Source organism: Daphnia magna, linkage group LG3 (assembly GCF_020631705.1).
Source record: "Daphnia magna isolate NIES linkage group LG3, ASM2063170v1.1, whole genome shotgun sequence".
NCBI classification, from domain to species: Eukaryota; Metazoa; Arthropoda; class Branchiopoda; order Diplostraca; family Daphniidae; genus Daphnia; species Daphnia magna.
The window spans coordinates 12668579-12689580 of NC_059184.1; the positions used below are offsets into that span (position 1 = coordinate 12668579).

Consider the following 21002-nt stretch of genomic DNA (forward strand, 5'->3'; position numbering starts at 1 on the left):
CACTGCAAAGAAATATACTGCAGTGCATACTTATGCGAACATGATTCCACGAGATTCGAGGGACTATACAAAACTTGTCGGGGCTTCCAATCTATTGGCTAATGGTCCCGTAAAGACGAGACACGGGCTCGCCATCCAAAACAAGCACTCTATAAAATCCAACTGGCCTCTTACTTTATAGAGCAACTATGGAGCTGCAACTCAAATTGAAACGGCAGTGATGACTAATTCGATTGATTTGATCTGATTTTTTTTTTGTAGGAGAGGGACCATAGAATATATGACAATAGTATAAAAGCTTAACTAATCGATTTCAACTGAGGCAGTGATAATAATAACTTTGTTTTTATGAACCGTCTGACTAAGAATTTAGGTTATATACAGTATCTAGCTTGGCTGCCTTTTTTGGGGCTATGAAGAAATCGATATCGAGGTCAGAAGATCTTTGTTTCCTTCCTTCCTTTTCATGTAAAGGTAAAGAAGGACCATTTCCGGCAGAGGTCCCATCCAACGATAAAGTTTGTCATGTGACGTGTGCGTTACTTTACATTGACAGTTCAGAATTCATCAAGCAGAGTTCTAAGTTCGGCGACTTAAAAAATTTTCGCAATTGACACGCAAGTAGAAACTTGCTCCAGGTAGACCTTTCTGTAAATTCAACTTGCCAATCATTCTACACTTTTTTTTTTTACATGTCTAAAACTCTTAAATGAACTTCCGTTTTTTCCTTCGCGCCTACCAATTAAAAAAGGTTGTGTTTTACAGTCACATCATGAATAGGTATATTTCCATATATACTGCATATGTAAATGTATATAGTTATGTATAATTGTATATGTATAGCGAAGCATCTGCACGTGCCTGTGCGTATATATGTGTGCGATGACGACATTGTGACAACAAGACGCGAACGAACGAAACGAAAACGAACGAACAAACATGACACAATAAACGAAATGAACGGATGAATAATTATACACGGTGTGGTACATAGCAGTGACGGCAATAGCGACATGCATTTTTTGCACGACGCCACGATCGTTTCCCAGCCTACGCCGTAGACGGTCGACGTCGTTAACATCGATGTTGCCAACGTGTTTAATGGTGTGCGTTGAGACATCCAACGATAGATAGGTATAGATACAACAGACTCTAGAGCATTAGACATTTATATTGAGTTCCGAAGCAGTTGGTGTGTGTGTATAGATCTTGGAGGAGCACGTTCCCTTCCCCCGGCAAGCGACAGCTCGGGGGGAAAACAAAATAGTAATAAAAAAAAGGTACATAGATATAGGTGCGGAACGCGTGGCACATCGTATGTGTATAATAGTTGGTTACACATAATTCATCATCAATGTTCAACAAGAGAAAGAGAGAACCCCCCCCCAAGTATTCTTGACAGCGTGTACATATTTGTATGTGTGTGTGTGTGTGTGTGTGTATAGGTGGGCGTGTGATTGTGCCAGTGTGCGAACGACGGACTTTTGGTGGGTGTGTGTGTGTGTATGATCACGAGAAATAACGAATCGTCCGGTGGGTTAAAATATATACGCAAGACTAAGAGTTGAAAACTGGAGACGACAACTGAAAAATGTGGATACATAATATTCTTTTGGCCAATGACAAAAAACAAAACAAAAGAAAATATAGCAGGTGGACTGGCTCGTTCGGTCAGTGCCATCAACACGATACACACAGCAGTACACGTTATAAAACACGATGGTGATTAATCAAGACCAAAAAGGACCAGAACAAGTTGCTGTACGTACGGTAACAATACACAAGACGAGAGAGGAAAGAGAGTCTGCTGTAAATATGAGAAGGTGAGTCTCTGTTGTTGATTGATTCGATATGAAAGGACACAGAAAAATGCTACATAGTTCGATAAAAGGTACGTTGGGTTTATTTGAATGAATTTGGCTGTTTTTTTTTACGCGGTTGTTGTATATCACAGGTACAGAAGATTCATCTGTCTGGCTTACTGGCTGTTGGGGGACAAGGAATATAATGAAATACTCTGATTCTGTTCGACGGTGTGCCACAAAGTTAGCAATCAACAGTTATTATGTGGGTTTCTATTAACGCGTACAGTCAATATACACAACACAACACCTCCAGTCCTCCACTCTGGAATTGATGCGTAGCGGCTCGGTAGCAGCTGTCGACAAACAAGACAGATAGGCTGTCCTCAAATATGCAGTGCCCTTCACTTTGGTTAATGGGTTGCTACGTCAGTGACGGATCGGTTCCTCGTCTTTTGTCCCATCTCGCATTTATATTCACCTACGGGCAATGGATCAGCACAATTCTGTGAGCTCTCTCGCAGGCTTACAGATTACTCTCGGGCCACTAGATCGACCGTATATGCACACAGTTCGGTTTGTAAACACGTTTGATTGGGCATGGAAAGTAACCAAACGCGGAAGAATAGAAAATAGTAGTAAACATGGGCTCGTCATTTTCCTCTTTTGGAACGGACACGTGCGGTTGAAAGAGTTGCTGATTTGGAATATCAAAAAAAATAAAAAAAAAAAAAAAATAAAAGACATTTTTTTTTTTTTGGTGTGTGGCTCGAATTGAAACGAAATCCAGCACACGTGTCTACCATAGTGAAACTGCTGCGTAAGGATCTAAGAGATGTTTAATAATAACCTTTGATGAAATTCACAAAACATGAGCGTGGAGGTCAAGCGTAATATCTCCCCTCTCATTTTTTTTTTTCTTTTCTACTTTGAAATACAACACAACCACAAGATGACAAGTAACGACGATTAGATCGATATTAATGCTGCACGCGCGACATATTATATTCATCGTACTGAATAGAGCGGCACAATGGAACTACGCTTCAACGGAAGAGCGAAAAGCAGCGAAAACGGAAGCCGATTATATCCCAATGTCTAGGCAGGCATATGACTATATACATCAGTATTGGTACGTATAGTTGTGTACGAGTTAATCAAACGAAAAATCTAAGTGGAGAGGAACACACGAGCTCTGTCTGATACTCAAAAAAAAAACGCTGCTGACGGATTGATGTGAAAATGGCGAGAAAAGGCAGCATAAACATTCCATCCGCGCAAGATTCGATTTGACGGATGGTGGCGGATGAAATAGAAGCGTCTTTCTTTTTTTTGTTGTTGCTTTCTTAGACTGTGTCTACATAGAAGAGAGAGTGCCGCACTAGATATACAAAAGCATCTAGCACTCAACAATCATAGCAAACGCGACGTGGCTTATAAAGTACGGGAGCGCGAGAGAATGAGTACACACAGACACCACATTGGCAACGTACACATACAATTGAGCCTTGCGCAAACTCGACGAATGTAAATAGATCGCATCAGTAAAAAATACGAACGAGAGAAAAGAAGAAGAAGAAGAAGAAAACAAAAAAATAATATTGAAAACTAAGGGAACGTGTTGCCATAAAGGAGAGAGAGAGTGAAGTGTAGGAAGGAAAACAATAACAAGCCGCCGTCCGCTGCGTGAATAAATGTGTGTGTATGTAAAAGTGTGATGATTGTTTGGTTCCTTGTATCCCCTTTCTCTTGTATATGTATATACCCTACAGACTTACGAGTGTTTTCTTTCCATCGCGTTGGTCACTAGCCGCGCGTTCATCATTACCCAGTTTGTGGTCCGTCCGTGGTCCGCGTCCATTTTCGTTTTGTTTCCTTTTTTTTTTTCTTTTTTCTTTTTTTTTTTTGAATTTGTTTTGTTTTCTTACGAGGATTTCCGAAGAAATTGATTGTTTTAGGACAGAAAGTCGCGTCAAGTTTCCTCTTTTCTTTTCTTTTATGGATCTGTGCTATTTTTATCTTCTGCGTTGTTGTCCCAAAAATGCGTTCAGACCTGGTTTTCCTTGACGAGCAGGTTAGTATCGCAGCTGTCACCGCATTCATCGGCGTATCGGTTGACGGTTGTTACTGTGCTGGCCAGGCCGCCGTTGTCGGTCAGCAAAACAGTCGACGCTCCGTGCGGTTTTGCTGCCTGATGACCTGCTACCACACCATCTGATGATTAACAAGCTGAATTTCTCGACTCATTCGCGTTGTTATCCGCACAACAACGTCCAGGTCGGTCTCGCGTGCCGAACTCGTCCTCAACTACCGCCAGAATTCGAAAACATTCGTCACCCATTTCATATGTCAAATGTCGGTTGAGCGGAATGCGCTCTCGCGCTATTTAGCATTTAAACACCATTCCCTTTGTTTTCACTCAATTGATGTTGCAGCCCCCACCCCCACACACACATGCAAAAATAAAAAGAATTGAAATGACGACTTACCGTTTGTGTTGAACGGCCCCAAGTTATTCAAATGGATGGCTGAACTGGGAGCGAATGACGCAACCGTCGTCACTTCGCTGAACGACGAATCACGCTTGCCGTGATTCCGATCCGGAAAGTTGCTGTACAGCCTGTTACACAGTTGAACCATTTAAAAAGAAATTCATTCATTTTCCAACTCTACGTTTGATGTGGCTTAATAACACGTATACTATTTTTTAAGTAAACGACAATAGCTATAGCACGAGAATAAAGTTGAAGATTTTTTTCTGTCTCGTGTCTGGCTGACATCAACTTTGAAAAACAAGTTTGAATACTTTCTGGTAGCTCTAGGGAAATGCTAACAATAACGATGAGTGGGCGACCTCGACCAGCACATAGCCGCGTCGATAAAAAATGTATATGAAAAAAACAACATGGCCCGTCATCACTTCTAAGCGTAGGAATGTGCTGGCCGTAGAGGAAGAAGAAAGAAACGCAGGTGCTAAATCCAAATGCCATCGCTTTATTCTCGCGTGTGGTCCCAACACGTTTACCAAGCCTTGTTTCTTAACGTATCGATCCGTATATTATATATAGAAGAGCAGTACTTATATAGTTGAAAGACTCCGTTTCTTGTGTCGACGATGGCCGTCAGTGTAATCATGGGGGATTGCTTTTTGTGTGTGTGTGTAGGGAATACCAAGCAACGCCTGATGTTTGTCAATCGATAGTTTGGCTTTATGAAAGGAACGAGCACTTCCATTTAGCGATTAGGAAATAGGGGGGGATGCCCGCTCCTTCTTTTTTTTTTTTTGCCTTTTCTTATGTTCGATTTGAGGTCTTTGCAACTTTGGAGTTTGTCAAAGATCGTTAAACTTTCTCCTCCATTCATTCAACATGCATTTTTGTGTGTGTAACTTTTGACAATATCGCCTCCCTTTTTTTCTTTGGACTTGCTGTGTTTAACAGGGACGTGCTGTTGGGGCACTGTGATTCACGGAGGGCGTCTTAATGGGCCAGCAGGTTTGTGCTGTTGTCCTTCTCATGGGTCCATTCTCGTTATGTTCCAAGTTTTTTTTTCCCTTCCTTTTTCCCAGTTTGTCTGCAATATCATCTCATGAATAAGAAATGAACGAACGTCCATTTTTTTTTTACTCTACTCGCATAGCGTGATTGTTATTTATACACACACGTGTTTCGTTTCTATGTATATATGATGGGTTTGTTTGTTTTGTTGCGGTCGTTTCGAGCCGTCGAAAAGACTCTTCGACACCACGGGTTGCGTGTGATTTTGTGGCCAACTTGTGTGAGAAATATATTTTAAAAAAAAGAAAAAAAAGAAGTGGGTTTGTTCACCTGGTGCTCTCGGATGGAGCTCGAGATCCATCCTTGGAGTTGCGTTTGCTGTTTAACGCCGCGCCACACCTATTACTTCGGCTGCTGTGGTTCTGGGAATGTTCCAGCCAGCGACTGGTGGTTCTCCACCTGGTCCAGTGATGCCTCAATGTGTTGCGTACCTCCGTGTTGAGGAAGCAGAAGAACAGGGTCACCAGGAACCCCTGAATCAAACAAGGAAACAAACAGTTTCGTTTCTTTTTTTTATTATACTGCCTCTTTCACGCGCATTTTTTTTAACGACACACTCATTCACCATTTCGTTTCTGTTTTCGGCGGTGACGATTTGATTTAAACAGTTCCCTTTTGTTTTTCTCCATCGTATCCAAACAATAGTTCCCTTTTTCTTAAAATACGTACGTGGATTTTTTTAAAAATAGGATTGCATTAATCTTAATGTTTCAAACTAGAATGCTAATACATTCGTGCGCATCGCTGTATTGAAGAACGTCTCACATCTATTGCGTGGTTTGTTTGTTTTTCTGAAACGAAGGGAAAACATACAAATCAATTCCAGAAAAAAAAGAACTTTTCGTCTACGTAAGAGGGCAATCGGCAATATTTTTACCAAGTCTAGCTGCATCGGAGCTGAAAGGAGAGTTATGCTAGCTCCAACCTCCCACCCCCCCCACCCCCACACACACAACCCCCGAGCCACCAAACTTCCGGCTGACCCATCTAAAAGCAATGCAGTTGACGGAGGAATAAGGCAGCAATAAAAAGCTGTGAGTTATACGAAGGGACAAGTTAGAAACGATGACGGGGACTGAACTGGTATAGCGGGAAAAAAGGGAGAGTAGTTTGAATAGTTGGCAAACTTCCAAAGACCAGCAAAGTCAGGTCATTTGTTGAAAGAGAGACAGAGAGAGAGAGAGAGAGAGGAGGTGGACTGCTTCAAACAACCTGGCGTCGATGCCAAACTATTATTCGTTTCTCTTCCGCCCAGACCATTCCGTTTTGGTGCAGTATATTTTCAGTTTGGGCTACTGTATATTTAAGATGGGAAGGCAATGACGACTGAGAAGGTCCATCACGGGTCGTCTACCCTGTTCTATCCAGTTCTCTATGTCTGCGATAGAAGGAGGTCCACAAAATAATGATAATAAAAAAATATATATAAAAAAAAAAGTAGACAATGTAACACACAATGCGGCCTCCTTCCTTTTTTACTCTGGCATATATAGTCAATATGCGAAAAAGGTACGGTGACAATCGGCATAGACGAAGCCGCTCGATGGCCCCGCCCGAATAGTTAACCATTGGTTCCGTTCGCCTTGTATATATACTATAAGCACAGCTGGCATCTCGCTTATTTTCATCCGTGTATATTCGGAGAAGACCTCCCAAGTTCAAAATCAATTTGCCTTTTTTCTTTTTTGTTGCGCTTTTGATTGAATCGCAACGCAGAGCCACACCCTTTTTTTTTTGGGTGGGTTTACAATTGCGCATTTTGCCGACAACAACGAGGGGGGGTTGTGTCGATTCCTGAGATCTTACTATGGTCAGAACATTAACGTAATCTAAATCCGATTCAGGCACTTAATAACCGCGGGATATGGTCGCATGCAAAATGAAGTTGATCCATTTGATGTGGACTCTTTTTTAAGGTATATCGATTTTTCATCGAGCTTTTTCACGTCTCCCTACAACTCGTGAGATGAAACAATGGGTTGAAATCAACTTTGGCGAAAATGCACTGGCAACTCTACACCGTTAGAAACTCTGCAAACTTTCAACAGACGCGCACGTCCTGAAAATAATAATAATAATAATAATAAAAATATGCAAAATCCAACCTGTGTGGAAAGAAGAACAGCTCGAATGTGCGAGAAGTAAATGGCGATGAGACCTTCGGTCGGTCCGGCGATGACCAGGACGTAGGTGAGTCCTAAGAGCGGAATCAGCACCAAAAGGGCCTTGCTTCCTTTACGGTATTGTTGAGTTTCGACTGAATTAGCGGAGCGCAGTTTCGTTATCAAAACCTGGAACATTGTACAGCAACAAAGAAAAAAACAAAGGACAATTAGGTGAATATATTTGTTACGAAGTGAAAGAGAACAATTAAGAAGAAACGCATCGCATTCAATGCCCAACATCTTCGTGCGCGGATGTCGAACAAACCGCTACGGATAACGCAGCTGCGGGATCTACACGTCCGCCAACGCTCCTGATCTTGATTGACTACTTTCCCTCCATCGATTTGCAATTTAAGCAAGCGTCGGTTAAAAAAAATATATATACAGTGGGTACCGAAAGTATCCGTACGGCTGAGAGGATCAGTAGGGAAAACGCGTTTTTCAAAACGCTCCCATAAATAGTATTCTCGGTGGAATTCAATAAAAAAATTTCGCAAGGTTAATATTAGGGTGGGGTTTCATGTGATTTTTTTTAGAATTTTTCAACAACGCGATATGTGGTTTGTATCGCGTTCCAAAAGTATCCGTACGGCCGAGAGGCCTAGTAGGGAATGGGCTTCTTTGGAAGCCTGTTATTCGGTAACTACCTAATATTATAGGGGGGAAAGTTCTTAAAAAAGAGCTGCATTAGCTCTATATGTGATTATCAGAATATATTTTTTGAGTTTCATTTATAGTAATGAAATTCAATATGAAAACACGGATTATAATTTTTCCGTTTTTTCTCCCTCGATTCCCCTTCACCAGTGTTGCCATATCCCAAAATCATTACCCCTTTTTTTTTTCTTCCGCATTCATGGGGAGACGGCAATCTTTTTCCGTCGGAAGAAAAAAAGAGAAAGGGAATGATTTTGGGATATGGCAACACTGGTGAAGGGGAATCGAGGGAGAAAAAACGGAAAAATTATAATCCGTGTTTTCATATTGAATTTCATTACTATAAATGAAACTCAAAAAATATGTTCTGATAATCACATATAGAGCTAATGCAGCTCTTTTTTTTAAGAACTTACCCACCCTATAATATTAGGTAGTTACCGAATAACAGGCTTCCAAAGTAAGCCCATTCCCTACTAGGCCTCTCGGCCGTACGGATACTTTTGGAACGCGATACAAACCACATATCGCGTTGTTGAAATTTAATTTCAAAAAAATCACATGAAACCAACCCCTAATATTAACCTTGCGAAATTTTTTTATTGAATTCCACCGAGAATTCTATTTATGGGAGCGTTTTGAAAAACGCGTTTTCCCTACTGATCCTCTCAGCCGTACGGATACTTTCGGTACCCACTGTATATACAAACCGCACGTACACAATTCCCTTTAATACATACTGGCGCAAACAACAAATACATAAACGTCGAAGCCGATTTCATTATGGAGAGCAGGCGAAGCATCACCATTGATCACGATGTCAGCCGCGTGAAAATCGAAGCACTTTCACGAGGCACGAGCAAAAAAAAAAAAAAGGGATGATCGGAATGTTTGTTCTTTATTTTTGTGCAAAGATTTATAGCACATACGCACGTATGTTTAATAGACTGAAGGATATCGTTCCGACTCTTGATTTCGACGATGCGCTTGCCATTCGTTTTGTTTTCATCGGACATTTCGCAGGGGGGGCGGACACAATTTCTGCTCAACAATCAACAAAAGTACGTGGACTGTTGTATAGGGGAAGCGACAGCGTTGGATATCGATGCCGAGCCGACACTATCCACCCACGTTATCGTCCTGTTTCGCATCGAAGAGTATGAGCTTTCAGAATATCGAATTGCCATCGAAAAAAGAAAAACTTGTCCTGGACTCAATCAACTGAAAGCTCTTTGTTTCCGTTCTTTTCAAGTCGATTTCCACCACCAACTCAGCAGAGATCGCACATACCAACCGTGCCTTAGATTTAGCGCTTTACAATGTCAGTGACCCTCTTTTGTTTTTAGTCCTCTCCAGCTGCCGTGCAGAGAAATGAATCTTCCGTTTCATTTGACGGAGTAACCGACTGGCATCAGCTGTTCGTTTTACTCTGCATACTGGATGCATCCAACCAGTGGCTTCCATCACCGCTTGTCAGGTGCTAGGCCGACGTTATTCGCCATCTTTGTGTGTGTGTGTGTGTGCTTATTTTTTATTTCTTAAACCTTTTTTTATCAGTTTTTATTTGCGTCCATTCAACTACGTAGTTGTTCCCTTTAATCTTTCCGCTTGCTGTTCGCCTAGTGGTGGACATGCAAACAAAAAGGGCTTCATCCATAACCAAATTGAAGTTTACTTTTGATCGCTGTGTGATGTTTTACAAGGATCACGCGGTAAAGGGCGGAAAGTAAGAGAATTTCGCTGGCCACGCAATTCGTCAAAGGCCAGTCGTCCCCGCCATTTCGTAAGGTAAAATGAACGACGTAATACAAATCTATTCAAGCGAAGAGTACGTTCTTCATTCTCTTGAATATTTTGGGATGGATTTCTATTTACAACTCGTTTTAAATAAACTTAACTTTTTTTTCGGGGGGGGGGGGGATAAAATAAATTGAGAAAAAGGCGGGGAAAATCGATGGACACGTTCTTAGAATCATTTGCATCATGGATCACATCCACACTGCGAAGAAGTGTCAATCTGTTGAAGAAAACGGGGCTAAGCCTCAGCAGAAAACAGACTCGGTCGTATATTTGTCTCGAAATTTCATTTTTTTCAGGCCGAGATTTCGATGGAAATTGGAGAGCACTGGCTTTTTTTCTTTTCCCTTAGACCATCGTCAATCCTCCTCAAGCTATTGAAATGTCTGTCCGTCTCCGGCGGTGATACGGACGCTTATTCAAAACGGGTATATACCTTCGTGATGGACAATAAACGATTCCTGGCTGTCAGACGATTGCGCGCAGATATGGCGATCGGTATAGCACAGAACAGGGCAGCCGATGTGGAATAAATTCGGGCAAGACAATTTTTTTTTTTTTTTTAATCAAAAAGGGGGAGGGGGAACGGTGGGTTTGCAGAAAAAAGATATCACTTGACGTCCGGCACTATCTTCTCCAATAGGATCGGGGGAAGCGTTTTCGGGATGTTCTTCGGCCCAGTCTGATTTATTATCATCAAACTTTCTTTGAGCCATATTTTTTCGTCGAACTAAATCGAATAACCAAGGAATAAAAAATGGCCACCCAGTTGTCCGACGAAAAAGAAGAAATAATTATAAGTGCCCAAAAGATATGATCATTGATCAATGGCTCCGTGTCGGTGTGTGAGTAGAAACCGAGTGCTGAACCTTTTGAATATCATTTTATTTTATTTTTTTTTCTTTCCCCCCACTGGACTGGTTAAGAGAAGAATATCCACAGCTCTATATCGGATGAATGGGGGAAACAAAATGTACTGGGCGGCGAGGGAGGCCAGAAAGACACGAGGGGAATCGATTTCCTACCATCCATTTGTCATTTGAGGGGAGTAAAAGGAAAAGTAAAGAAAGAAAAAAGAGAGAGGACGGCGAATTCCCCGTGTTATCGTAAGGTGCGTACATGCTGTTCCCTCTCCATCAATTGAGTGTATATGCAAGTCCGGTCTAAAACATATGTAGTACATCACAGGACTATTCAATTTGTTCTTTTCCCTTTTTCTTCTCGTATTCTACGACCTCTGTTATATGTACGTTTTCCATCATGCAGTTCTGGTACGGGGAATTTGTAGTTGCCATGGAAACGACCAGAGGACAACTCCGTTCGCTTACGGAATTAATTCACACTTATGCACGCACACACACACACACAAAAAGGCAATGAAACGGTGGACTTTCAGAAGCCATCGATCGTCAGTGAACCATTGACACAAGTGGTTTTGACAGGACGAATAACAACTGACCGTGTCACTTGCAAATGACTTAGCTCGAACATTAGCATATATATTAGCGTATAGGTTAAACCAAGGAAACGTGTCCGTTTGTTTCCCTTTGTTACGATGCTGTGGCCGCCTAAGTTGATCTCGTCAACTCGAGCAAAGCAAAAGAAAGAAAGAAAAAGAGGTGACAACTTACCCACATTATCTTGACAAGGAAGAGAATGTTGACGAAGAGAACGATGATAGCCGGCGTCATGTAGATCCAGTCGTAGCTGTTGGCCGCCATCCATGGACAGCTGGCCAAGAACGATTCCAGGTCCAGCTTCTGCTGTAAAAACAAAATGATGGTGGAAACACGGTCAACCACGTGAACATTCGCAAGGAAATCAACTAGTTAACTTGTCAATGAACTACGCCAAAATATCTATATAGGCCAAAGTGAATATCTTTCGCACGAAACGGAACTGTTTTTGGCGTCCGAGCGTAAAACGATAAGCCTCAAATCGGATTGTCCTACACGTAATTTTAGCAAATCCATTAGAGTAATCGAGAGTAATAAGGGCTTACGTTGATTGCAATTGCCCAGCTGTGAAATGGCTCGTGAATTTTACACGTGTAAATAGATTTTTGCTCACGTTTTCGAACATTTTCATCGAGTGCGTAATATTTTGAGTTACCGAAATGAAAATGAAGGGACTTACGTGGCCTTCGGTGGACGTGTAGGTGAACCAGTTGGCTTTGACGACGGCCCAAACGATGACGACAGGTAGCGGTATGCCTGCCAAATGATCGTTGGCAAATACATAAAACAGGGGAAAAGAGAATAATTTTCATTTTAAAAAAAGAAAAAAAGTTTTGAAATGCAGGGCCAGTTTCAGCAAGTTGCATGAATACGTGCAATAACGAACGCAACTGATACAAGGACAACTGATTGAACAGAAAACGATTTGAAGAATACAAAAGAATTAAGAATGGATCAGGATAGCGCACACTGGAACACCAAGACAAATGTAAAATAAAAAAAAAAAGGAGACAGATCATCGAACGGTCTAGTGAGCACTGACCGAAAGAAGAAAGACAATATTACATGAAGATCGTCCCTATTCTCTCTTTTCCCCCGGATTACGAGTATAGTGGACAAGCTAAAAAGGCAGTACTATCACTGCAGCATCCGATTTGGCCGAATAAAAAGCGAAAAGAAAAAAAGCCAAGAATCCACGGAATATAAAAGGGACGACGGTCAGATCGGATGTGATTTGCTATTCACTTCCTGCCACCTTTTTTTTTTTATTATTATTATTTTACGTGTTTTCCAGACGAACGAAGAGAATGGCACAACACAACCTTAATTTTGTTAGTTTCCTTTCCGTTTTTTTATTCTTCATAAGGTTTCCGTTGTGACGTTGTACAACGGCATGCGGATGGCAAGAAACAAATTGAAGAAAAAAGAAAATGTCGTTTCATAAGCCGAACTCTTTGTTTATGTCAGCTAATCCTATAAAAAAGAAGAGGCGTCTTGCTCATCACACAAAGTCCAGTTGCCCGAGTTCCGCTCACGCGCATTTGATTGCGAACGTTCCGCCAACATCAACGCGGCATAACGCCAAGCAGAAATAAAACAAGGATGACCGTAATAAGTTTTTATGTAAACAAAAAGAAAGAAAGAAGAAGAAGAAAAAAATAGACTAAAGTTGGCCAATTGGTTGCGTATAAAAACTGGAACACTCGGTAATATCCGCTCGGCAAAGAGGCCAATCGGAATCGTTGTCAAACTAATTGCGGATTCTCGGAAAGACTTTAAATCAGCGAAAGCGTATAGGGATACAAAAGCATCGCAATTGCAAATGCATGTCGGTTCGATGGGTTGAAATTTATCTCGTTAAGTACAAAGGGAAAATTATAAGGACCGAATATGTACGTGAAGAACCCCCGGGTTTAAAAAAAAAAGGCAGTTGCAAACAGCAACCTTTTCATCTGCTTTTTACCACAAAGAGACTACAAGACATGCCATTTTTCGTCGATGTTCTGTTCCGACGACATGACACTCGACGATCTGTTCACAGCCTCCGCCTTTTTTTTTGTTGATTTGTTTGGCCCTTTTCCTCTCTCTCTCTCTCTTTGTAATTTCTTCCTTTCTATTCCCTTTGCTTTTATTTATCAAAAAAAGGGGGAAATGGTACGCTATCAGAATATCTAACATCCAGCATTAAGCGGATAAAAATTGCCTAGCAGCGAATTGCTAATAATTGTAGATGAGAAAAAAGACAAAAAAAAACAACACGGAACCGCCAATAAGGGAAATTAAAACAAAAAAAAAAATGAAACAAAAGAATGAAACTAGCGGATATTTATCTTACCCCAGCCGATAAGGGCGTAGATGCGCAACCGGATCTTGTCGGCAGAGAACGTCTCCACGACGAGCATGTAGAGGTAAAAACCTATTGTGGTAGGGTCAAACAATAAAACATGGAAATATTTTTAAATGCTTGCCGCAAGGTCACGCGAGACGGGCACGCCCGGTTGCTTTGTTGCTCGTATAAATCACGTGAAAAAACAACAAAAAAAGGTGGAAGCAAAGCGAAAGGAAGAAAGATTATTATACACCAACAGGAATGTTGTCAAGTTCGTGAAATATATAGCGACAAGAGGTGGGAGATGGGAGGGTGACTAAGGAATCGCACAGCAACGAAAAGACGCTACAGAAATTGGCCTGTCCCATGCTTCACAAAAGACGGGAATAGAAATCCTCTTCTTTTCTCCTCTGTCTCTTTCTCTCTATACTTATTTCTTCGTCATCATCTATATTGTTCATTCCACTTTCTGCAACGCTCTGCACGCAGTCAGACGCTCTGTTTTTCATCTGGCAATCGTAAAAAAAAAAAAAAAATGATGCGCGCGTTAGGAGTGGGGGAACGTGAGTGAGCCAAGACCAGTTAAAACTGTCCATCGATGCAACCTTCTCCCAAAAGGCTTGTCTAGCGGGCTGATCAACGACACTGTCCAGTAGCGGCTATATAGTCTCGATAACAAGTGAGGAAGCCACAACGTTGTTGAACGTCCTCACAAGTTGCATATTTTACGGATATTTTTAGTGAGAGAGGTGCACGGTCATGCAGATGCTCAGAGAAAAGGGAGGACAACGGAGCGGAATCAGAGTCGCCATTCATCTTGACATCCGCGCATATAGTCACGCACGCACGCGGAAGGTCCGCCATTTTTTTTTTTTTCTTTTCTTAACTCATCCGTGTACCTCTCTTTTATTCTGCTGGCGCCGATCGATGCTACAACAACAGAAAAAATGAAATCCAGCTATGCCCAGGTCTATTCTACACTTGGCTCTTTTTCCGTATGATCTCAAATAGGAGGGGCTATGAAAGAGCGACAAACTCCCACCTTTGTGTTCGTATTACAGTGCAGAGGAATTCAATTCGAATGTCCTACGACTAACAAGAGATTTCCAGGAGCTAGCACACAAGAAAGCCTTGGCTATTGTTAAGGTTGTTTGAAAATTCTTAGAACTCACCTTCGACAAACATCCAAAAAAAATTGGTCAGATGGAAGTAGTGCAGGAAAATGACGATGATGCACGATCTCTTTTTGGTCTCGCCACGGTACAGCTGCAACAATAAAAGAAAATGGTATTCGTTTAGGCACAATCAGTGGGACGTGGTAAACAAAAATACCTGCAAAGTAGCCGTGACGATCCAGAGAAGATCGGCCATGATGTACGTGATGAGTAAATGTGTATGGATTGTGTTGCGCAGGCAGCGGAGGTCTCTGTAAACGATAATAACAATTTCACGCTGTAAGACATCCATTCAAATACTCAAAGTGAAACAGTTTCATATTGCATATCGGTTCGCAATTTTGAATTCAATATGAAACTAATATTCGATGAACGACTCATTCCTATCGTATCATATTTTGTGGCATCACACAACAATACCAATAGGAAAATTGAGGAGGAAGCCTCAATCATCTTTTTATCGTAACAAAATCTGTCAATCCCATCTGAAGTGACAAATCTTTTACAAAGCTGGTGGACCTGGATGACAGACAGCCAATTGGAGGGACAGGCTTTCAACAATGACACTGGCACACTCTAATAATGTCCAGTTCAGAAACAAAGATTTTTCGTGAACAAATCTGGACATTGTTGTCCAGGCTTTCCACACTGTTCCACTGGTAGGGTTACGTGTTGGATAATAACTCTGTCATCTATATATAAGCACAATGGCGGACATATGGCTGAATTCTCACGTATGCCCTAACCTCTTTGCTTTCCATTACGTGACCAACCGAAGCGTGTAGGAAGACTAACCCACGTCACGTAGGATCTGCTTACAATCTGACAGTCGACTGAGCTAATAGACACTCTACATCAGCCATACTTGGTTGGGGAAAAAAAGAAAAGAAAAGTGGGCAACATTGAGTATGTAATTAAAAAGGATTTTACTTTTCCGTTTTCCATCTTCAGAGGATCCATTTTTGGGATCAGTAAAACTAAAACGGAGGTTCTTTGCACACTGCTATCAACCATACATCTGCGTCAGTTCCATTCGTCTGGAAACTTTCGACAACCGCATGCCGCTTTATTTCGTCTGCTATATTGACAATGGAGAGCTAGGTCTTCTTACCACATACATAGTCGAATAATCTCTTTTGTACACAACTCTTCCAATATGTCTCTGCGTTCTCTCGCACCGTCTATTTCGCTACGAACTGCGAGAAAGAGAATGTTCGAGCATGCCAGGGAAAATAAGGAAAAACAAAATCGATCCAGCATTGGCGATATGCTTCATTTTAATCCACGAACGAACATATGCTTGCTGGGTTGTGCAGGATGCTTTCTCATGAATAACTCTGTATTCTTTTTCCTTTCCTCAATGTCCTCTTTACTAAATGCCATCAGCCAGAGTCCTAAAACAATCTGACAACCGAGGAACTAACATCTTCAAAATGATTGAACAAAATACTAGAAATTTATTTTACAGTGTCCGTCAAATAAAATTGTACTTCCACTTCTTTTGCGTGTGTTTTTTTTTACCACTGCATAATAAAATATTTACAGCCGGGAAAAAGGCAAGTTGCTGGCACGTCTGCTCGGTAAAAAAAAAAGTAGCCATATTGACTGCAATCAGATTTTAAGGTCGACTACATCCAGCATTTCACGACTGCAATCTACTACATTTATGATACGTCACTCTTCGTTAAATTCTCTTTAATACAGACCTACACGTAAGCCAACCCAACGTTTAACGATCCAGCTGATTGGCGCAAGTAAATTGAAATTTAAAAGAAAAAAAATTTATATCTTGGCCTAAGTGACAGTTGCATGCTAAACTGATTCGCTAGTGGAATGTCTTTAGTAATCATTTTCTCGAGAAAAAAAGAAGAAGAAGACGACCCATGTCAGCTTTGGTGTTATTACGCTTACATAATGATCGTTCTTGTTGGGACTGTATTCAAAGTAGAAAAGAAAAGGGGGCACGCAAGCACCAGCAGTATCTTCCAAACGCAGGCTAATGTTCCACTTGGCCTTAAATATTATTGAAGACCTCATCATGTCACGTTGATGACGAGCTGAGAAAAGAAGTATAGGCCTAAATGCATATCTTAGATAGAGCGTTGTGCCCAGCTCTATACGTAACGCTGTCTAGACAATGCGGGAACAAGGAGGTCATCAGTTTTCCGAATGAAGCCACACACAAGAAATGACACCCACTTCCCACCGCTGCAAAACACAAAAGGAAAGGAGCGAAAAAACAAAAAAAAAAATTCCCATTTTCATCAAGTTTCCCAGTCGGATTGATAAATCGTACCACATCTCCACACTTTTTTTTTTTTAATCATTACGAAATGAAAAGACGGCCAGGACAAAGACAAATTGACAACAAACTAAATAATGATTTTTCGACGAAATACAGGGAAATAAATGGTCTAGAATATGCCAATAGCGAACGTGAAAAGGCGAACTTGAAAATAACTCAGCCAGGGAAAAGTTGGGGCTGAAAACGGGGGTGTAATCACAGGGCCCCGGGGTCGAACGGATTTGCCAGAAACGAAAGTTCTGAACGTAAGCTACTCGCGTAGGAAGATAATACAGCAAACAAAACAAAAAAAAGGGATGAAATTAAAAGCGATTAGATATCTTTGTTATCAAGGAGAAATCCAAGCTCCATTGGACTTCCCCTATACGAGTCCATTAGTCTTCTGTTCATAATCATAGATCAATCCGAGCCTCTTCGTGCTGTTCTTAATAAAAAAAAATGTCGAAAAGAGACTTGGGGGCTCTTAAAGTCTACAGAGAAAGGACAGATGATGATGAAAGAGCAAAAGACAAAAGTCAAGCGACAATTTACAATCATTTTTTTGGTTACTTTTGTGGGGAACTTTTGTAGAAAAGGCCGACTCGCTTCGTTCGAAATAGATGCGTCACTCGTGCTGATATTCTAATCTGCGCCATTCACAGGGAAACGAGAACGCCCTTAGAAATGAACGATAAACCATGGCTGGTAATGAAGCAAGATGAAGCAAAAGATTCGTATCGCAACTCGCGCGCCCATGTTAATTGCACGGCACGTGCCGTCTGTTTTGATTAATTGTCTTCTCATTACGAATTGGATATGCTGCTCTTTGACAAGGTTATTTGAGATTGTTAAATGGCCATCTATATATTTACTGGCAAAGTAGGTTCAATTTCTTTGATGCTAATCTTATATCACATCTGGTTTAAACTCGATCGAATGCCACGCAACCTTTGATCTTCTTTTCTGATCCACCTAAACGTTTTATTCATTTAAGAATTATCTCCTTCCTCATTTTTTTTAGAGCCTTGTCGATATGTTGCGTACGTGTAACACAAAATGTCGTCCAACCTTTGCACATTTCTATTGTTGTAGGACTGGAACTTTTGAGAACGAGAGACACTTGAAATATCGACCAAACTTTTCTATATGCAACTCGTCCTTTTTAAGTCATTCTTCCACGTGTTCGGCTATGTTATTCAAGAACAAAAATGAATAACCACCGCGTTAGCCTTTCAATATCGCCTCTCGCTAGTCATCAAAACAGATGGATGAAAAGTGGCCGTCGTATTAACAGGAGGTTTGCAAAAGTTATGGGTATACCAAACGGCGTACAGCGTGATGACGGGCAGCGTGTTGTCGGAACGACCGAAGGAATCGATCCGTCGTCTCCCTTTTTCTGTTTAGGACTCCATTGAGACGCTAACAAACAGGCAACGATGAATAAGGAAGCAGGCCAAGAATAGGTGAAAGGACTTTATTGGATTGTCGTGCCGAATCTATCCAGCTAAAGATAAAGGCCGACGGTGTGTGTAGTTGCATTCTTCTTGGCCCAATAGCAGCACGCCCTTCAATTTCACTTGTCACAGGCACGCGCCTTTCCCCCTTTCTTTCCACTCTTTATCGAAAGTCAATTTCTTTTTTCTTTAATTTTCATGTGCGGATCACCGAGTCTTTACGTTCGACTAATTTCTTGAATTTATACTGAAACGTCGTTAGATAAATCGATCGGAAAGGACATTTAAAAGTGGTCTTCTAGTTCGGTTTAATTCCGAAAGAAGACTAAACGGAAGACAATGGATTTAAGCGTAAGAGCGGATGGATAAAAATATATAAGGTCGTCATTTTTGCGGCGCCACTGTCGGCGTTCTATAGTCTCCCGCCGAGTTAGGACGTACGTGCTCGTTTATTTCTCGCCTGCTTCTCACCTCCATCACGCCTTCTTTTCCTGTTTCCTTTCTTTTCTTTTTGCTTTCGCTCAGTCTCATTCCATTAGCCATTTCATCGCAGTTGAAGGTGGTCGGTCTACATCGACGAAGACTCTCACCACCAACTCGTTCGTCCGCCTACAACAGCGGCCATCATCATTCGCACTGTCATATTCTATATTTGTTTTCATTTTGAACGATCGATATCGCTGAAATGGCCATATAAAAAACAAACAAAACAAAACAAAATGTTTGAAAAATGTACCCAAGATAAAAGCCGAGTAAGATGAAGAAGAGCTAGTAGTGCAAGAGGAACGACAATATCCCCTCCTCTTTAAAAAAAACAACAAAAACAATCCCAGACACTCTGGCAATCAAGTCAGTAGCAAAGGAAATGATATCGATCTGGATGTTTATGATATCTCCGATGTAGAATAAGAGAGCAGACAAATCGGCTAAGAGAAAGAAGAAGAAAAAAAAAAACGTTGCCATGTCTATTATGAACAGCATCCATCAGCAAACATAACACGTGGACGGGAGTAGTGGACGCGCGCGGGAACGGGTTCGGATGGCGACGATAATTTTGATTTTATTTTTATTTTTAACGGCTTCGCTTTCCCTGATCGTTTACCGTTTTCAATCAACGACGATGTCACAAGGCCATTGAGGTTGACAGCCGGACCCGCTGGTCCGCTTTGTTCGGGAAATCTGACACGGTGATGGCCGTGACACAATAACAAACAGATGAACTACAAGAAAATAGAAAACTCTCACGTCAACAATCGAGCTTCTTTGTGTGCACTGTATACCAACCCTCCCCCTACACGTATATACAGACGCACAGCTGGGTTCGTATACGGAAAATAAATGGGTGGCCAAACATTTGACGGTCATCGTGAATCACGCCGGCTCGGTATATAAAGCTGAAGGCTTACTATGCCTCCCCATCAGCCTCGGTGCACGGATAATTCATCACAGACACTCTGAAACTTTGCGACTTCCAATATGGTGGGTGAGTATAGGAGGAAAATCAAATAAATAAAAAATAAAAAGGATTGATTGTGAGGCGGCCACCATATCGGAGCAGACAGAGGCTAACTTCCGGACAGTTAAAAGGCCCAGCGAGGAAAGTGGAATAAAAGAAAAGTTTTATTTATTTTATTTTATTTTTTTTTGCGTCATTCCGTGATTTATGGTGGATTGATTTACGTATATATAGAAGCTACCGATCATCTCCTCTGTTTTATTTCGTTGTGCTGTTGGGGGACATGATCGTTTTGACGGTCGTCTGGCAGGTCCTTCAAGCATCAACTATAGAAATGCCAACGTCAACGTTTTGTTCTTATTTTATTTTTTTTACTATTCCATCATATCCTACTGCGTCGTTGCTATTCGTTACTTTTGTCTCCATATATCCGACGCCGGAACACATCCGCCGAAGCCTCTCTCTCTCCCCACGAGGCAACTTTAGAGCGAACAATAATCAGCCGTTACCTATCCATTTCCCTTTTTTTGTTGTTGTATTGCTCATACCGAACGTATCAGGTATGGCTATACGTGCGTATATGTCAATCGTTATCAAATCATCGTTCCATATCCATCTTTTCATCGCTATTCGCATCAATTCGTTTCATGCATGCATATAGCGTTCACGTGTCTTTTGATTCAAGCACTTGCGATACGGCTGCAAACATTACAACTCGTCTTCGGGCAATTGCGATTCTACAGCTAAGCAAGCAGCCATGCCCGAAGGTGTGTAAAGAACCGAATAAGGGCAGAAGAAGTCCAAAATAAAAATATGAAACGGGAGCCGGGAAAAGAAAAAAGAAATGTGTTGTGTTGTAATAAACAAGA

The 21002-nt window shown here is 41.4% G+C and overlaps 1 protein-coding gene across 5 annotated transcripts; it reads right to left on the reverse strand.

The window, feature by feature from the left end:
• Window positions 1-757: 757 nt before the first annotated feature.
• Window positions 758-16014, reverse strand: LOC123470536 (diuretic hormone receptor-like). Of its 5 annotated transcripts, none has more exons than XM_045170855.1 (10): window positions 15870-16014; window positions 15097-15190; window positions 14937-15030; window positions 13771-13851; window positions 12115-12191; window positions 11610-11738; window positions 7465-7650; window positions 5630-5832; window positions 4292-4422; window positions 758-4004 (listed from the first exon to the last, which is right to left on the reverse strand). In XM_045170855.1, exons 2-10 carry the CDS (start codon window positions 15133-15135, stop codon window positions 3850-3852), a joined length of 1095 nt encoding a protein of 364 aa, XP_045026790.1. In that variant the 5' UTR covers window positions 15136-15190; window positions 15870-16014; the 3' UTR covers window positions 758-3849. The 5 variants fall into 5 exon arrangements, with proteins under 5 accessions (XP_045026790.1, XP_045026787.1, XP_045026789.1 ...); XM_045170852.1 differs by having other exon boundaries at window positions 11610-11741; XM_045170854.1 differs by having other exon boundaries at window positions 758-4001; window positions 11610-11741; window positions 15870-16013.
• Window positions 16015-21002: the final 4988 nt, after the last annotated feature.